Source organism: Gavialis gangeticus, unplaced genomic scaffold (assembly GCF_001723915.1).
Source record: "Gavialis gangeticus isolate Ggan-Ray unplaced genomic scaffold, GavGan_comp1, whole genome shotgun sequence".
NCBI lineage: Eukaryota > Metazoa > Chordata > Crocodylia > Gavialidae > Gavialis > Gavialis gangeticus.
The window spans coordinates 8,762,406-8,766,496 of record NW_017729034.1 but is presented as its reverse complement, the minus strand read 5'-3'; the positions used below and the strand labels follow the sequence as shown (position 1 = coordinate 8,766,496).

Below are 4,091 nucleotides of genomic sequence, written 5' to 3'. Positions count from 1 at the left end.
GGGGGGGGGGGGGGACATAAGCCAGGAGTCCTCTTCTCACCAGGAGATTACAATTCCTCTCACAGATGAGAACTCGGGGGGGCCCAAGGGCCAGGTTGTGTGCTAGCCACAAGACATATTCTCTCTGGGAGCTACAGGACACAACGCACAGCTCCCGTCTCACAGTGCCTTGCTTTGACTGAAAGGTCCCACTCCCTCTCAGAGCTAAGGACAGACTAGGGATCCTGGCTTCCAGACTTCTGCTCTACCCACTGATACCTCCCCTCTTCTCTCAACATTGTTGTGTCTCCATGATCCTTGTTTCATCCTCACCTGTTTCTCAGACCAGTGCCATTGCCACAGCTCCCCCCAACCAGAGTCTGCAGAGAAGGCAAAGCTGAACGGCTTAGCTGCTGCCGACTGGGTCCCCTCCTTCCACCGGGCATGACCAGGAACCAATCCACTTCCAGTGCCTCCAGCAGGCTCTGCCCTGAGACCTAGACCACAGTCCCAAAGCCTTCCCAGTTCTGCAGGGAAGGAAAACGGGAGGGCAGAAGAGGGATGTTAGTTTGCTTAAAAACTCCTTGCAACTTGTCCAGCTGATGCCATATCAGTTCACCCAGAGAGCACCCGCCACACTGACATGTCCAGATACTTCAAACAAATGTAGGACTCCTACTAGCACCCTTGGTCATTACCCTTTTTTTTTTTTTTTTTTTTTTTAAATCAGTCTTGGGTCAACTGCCTGCCTCCATACATAGCGACACTGACAGGCAGCCAAATTAGCAGTGTGTCTTTAAGTGCCAATGACTAGCATAACTTCCTGTTGGCTGGAAAACCTTCAGATAATCACGAGTGACTGAGCAAAACAGAACCATGTGTCGTGCTGCAACAGCAAGTATTAACTAAACCTCTCTTCAGTCCAGTGTTAGAAACTAAGAACGACTAATGCACACATTTACAGCAAGAAAACTGCTTTGGAAGCTGGTGGGTAATTTAGGTAGTCTACCTCAGTGCTCAAACTGTTAGGCATTAACTGATCTACAGCAAAGTCTAGTGCAGGAGCTACTGTTGGTTCCTCTCTCTCCAGGCTGGCTAAGACAAACCACGCTACTGTCTTGCCAGCAAGAGCTGGTTAAACACAGTTCTCACCAACACAGTTTGATCTCCAGAACTGATAGGGCCAGATTGTAAAAGAAGAGCTCTGTGCACCTGAAATGAATTGTGGGGAAAGAAACTGAAAGGCAAATGGCTTCAGTCCTAAAGAGGTGTGAATGGCTTGCAATCATATGCCCTGCCCTTGGAAAAAAAACAAGCTTTTAAAACATGCTGATCCCTTAAACCAATGTGAAACCACCCATTTCTCCAAACTGAATCACTATGTATTCATTTTACTAAGAAATGATTGTGGGAGACTGCAGCCAACAAGTTTCATAATGCAGAAACAAATAAGAAGTCACCAAATCCACTATGTTGTTTTATATTCAATCAGCATGCATGGGCGAGACAAAACCCTGCAGGATTTTAGTAGGAGAATGGATTGTTGATAGATACAGGTTCAAATTTAAGTGGCAGCTGTCAACTGGAGTCTATGCTGCAAATCATGACACACGTGGCCCATATCATGGGATCAATCACCTGAAAGGGAACATCCAACTACATGCACCTTAACTTGTTCATAGCTCTTCTAACCAAGATGAGAAGACACATTGCTAGCAACAAGTTGCATCCAAAATTGAACTCGAATCCAACCCCTCCAGACAGCAAGGATCCAAGTAGAAATATGCACATGGCCTCTACCTCTAATTATAAACCCACCAACAGCTCCCAAGCAGTAAAAGCTGGCAGAAAATGCCAGATGATTGATGTGTGAATCACCACAAATGTGGAAGAGCTCCTTCAGAACTCACCCTAACAACTTTCTCTTTACCCTAAACATTTCTTACATTTCTTCTCTAGCCCAAGGCCAATTTTCATACAGTTTCAGCAAGATGAGCTTCTTGAGAGGAATGAGTGGCACCATACCTTTTTAAAAGTGACCCTCAAAGAGGAAACATTCTCCTACCTGGAGATCCAAGTGAAATGGGAACATGGCAAGTGCCAAGAGGGTTGGGCGAAGGCCGAGCCATTTAGGGCGAGGAAAAAGAGTTTGGAATTTTTTGACAGACTACTTACATTTATTTTTGAGTTAATTACTAATTGAGTAGCCACAACAGATTAAGTGTTGGAGTATTGTTGTAGCTGTGGTGGACTGGAAATATGCAAGAGGAGAGGACTTGTACAGGTGAGATCTTTGAATGGACCAATTCCATGGTTGGGAGAGATTTGGGCAAGCATCTGGGCACAAGGCACCCTTCTTCAGGTGCCATACCTGAAGAAAGGAAGCCTTCCCTTTTTAATAAGCACTTGAGAGCTTGTAGTAAACACCCCCAGACCCATCCCAGAACCCCCTAAACAGACTACAGAAGACAAAGAATAAACCTGGTGTCTCATATTTTTAACACCAAATACAAGCAGACTTAAAAACTTAAATCAAGCAGAACTTCTGCTTCATTATGATGGAGAAGGAAAAAAGGGTACACACAACAAGTTAAAAACAAAGATGCTGCCTACAAAACGGCATACTAAGATAGTAAGGATTTTTAGACTTTAAATTGCCACAGACATAACCCTCAACGGCAGATGCATGCTTGTCGCAGGTCCACAAGAAACACAATCCACTGATAAAAGTGTTCTGTGAACTCAATGTATTGGCTGTGTAGGGGATGTCTCTTTTGCCATTTGCAATCACACAGAACAACAAACCAGCATGCACATTACTGAGGGGGCAATCTCACTCTACACCCTTGAATGGCTTATAAAGCACAGAGAGAGAGGAGAATGGATGATTAAAACATTAGAGGAATACCTTTAAAGGGTATTTGTAAGCCAAAGTCTGGCAGAAAAGGTAAACTATGGAAAATCCAGCTATGCAGTTAAGTCTCCCTATAGGAAGGCTGTCATAGGGCAGAATACCAAGAGCCCTATAATCTAATCACCCAGGTTTATGAAACACTTATAACAAAGAGATGGGATTTTTTGAATGTTGCATTTGGTAATTCATGCAAAGAATTAAGCAAATCTAATTCTGTTTCACCCCTTAGATGATTGGTTTTCTTTACACACTCATCAGCTCATCACCCAAAGCTGACTAGTCCCATTTGCCCTCCAGGTTTAGGCATCGACATGCTGCTAGGTTTCCACCGTTAACAAGGAATGAATATTATAAAAATTAGATGAGATGTCAAATATGATTTATGTGCATTAAAATTGGGTTTCCTTCCTCTCCCCTCTCTCCCCCCCTCCCACTGCATATATAATTCATTTGCCTGCTATAGAATCATTCCTTAATTCCTGAATTATGCTGCCATAAATTAGTGACCTGCTGACTTTCTGTCCCCGGACTGCATGCACAGAAGAGGTTGCCCTTCCTCCAAGCCCCAGGCCTTTTAATTATAGGGCCATGACATACAGTACAGAGTGCTGGGGTCAGCTGCAGAAGAGAGAGATCGCCTCACAATTGGGTCTCCTACACAAAAGGAGCAATCCACTTCTTACAGACCTGCACCACAATCCTGGCGTGGCTGCAAAGTCCTAAACCCTCATGTGGTACAGAAATGGGTGTGGATTTCAACAACATGGCTCCAGTCCCTCTATGGTTCAGATCTGTACATTTGGAACTACAGAAAACAATTTTTCCTTCTAAAACTGAAGGCCTACCTCAGAGGGCCCTGAGAGCTGGGGACAGGAGATAGGAAGCACTGGGTGTCTTTGGTAAGGGAGCCTGCTGCTGCAGTTTCATAGAATCATAGAAGTCAGGTCGGAAGTGACCTTATAGATCTTCAAATCCGACCCCCTGCCAGGGCAGGAGAAAAAAAACTGGGCTCAAATGATCCCAGCTAGGTAGGCATCAAGCCTCCTCTTAAAGACCCCCAGGGTAGGAGCCAGCACCACTTCCCTTGGAAGTTGGTTCCAGATCCTAGCCACCCTGACAGTGAAGTAGTTCTTACGGATGTCTAATCTAAACCTACTCTCCAACAACTTGTGGCCTTTATTCCTTGTTATGCCAGGGG

The 4,091-nt window shown here is 44.8% G+C and overlaps 1 protein-coding gene across 3 annotated transcripts in view; it reads right to left on the bottom strand.

Moving 5' to 3' along the window:
- The window catches only part of TMEM39A (transmembrane protein 39A), a 26,271-nt gene that overhangs the window by 9,442 nt on the left and 12,738 nt on the right, over positions 1-4,091 (bottom strand). For all 3 annotated transcript variants that reach the window (XM_019526980.1, XM_019526982.1, XM_019526981.1), the window contains exon 2: positions 313-506. In XM_019526980.1, the coding sequence (XP_019382525.1) occupies positions 313-425 (113 nt within the window). In that variant the 5' untranslated portion in view covers positions 426-506. The remainder of the gene's footprint in view (positions 1-312; positions 507-4,091) is intronic.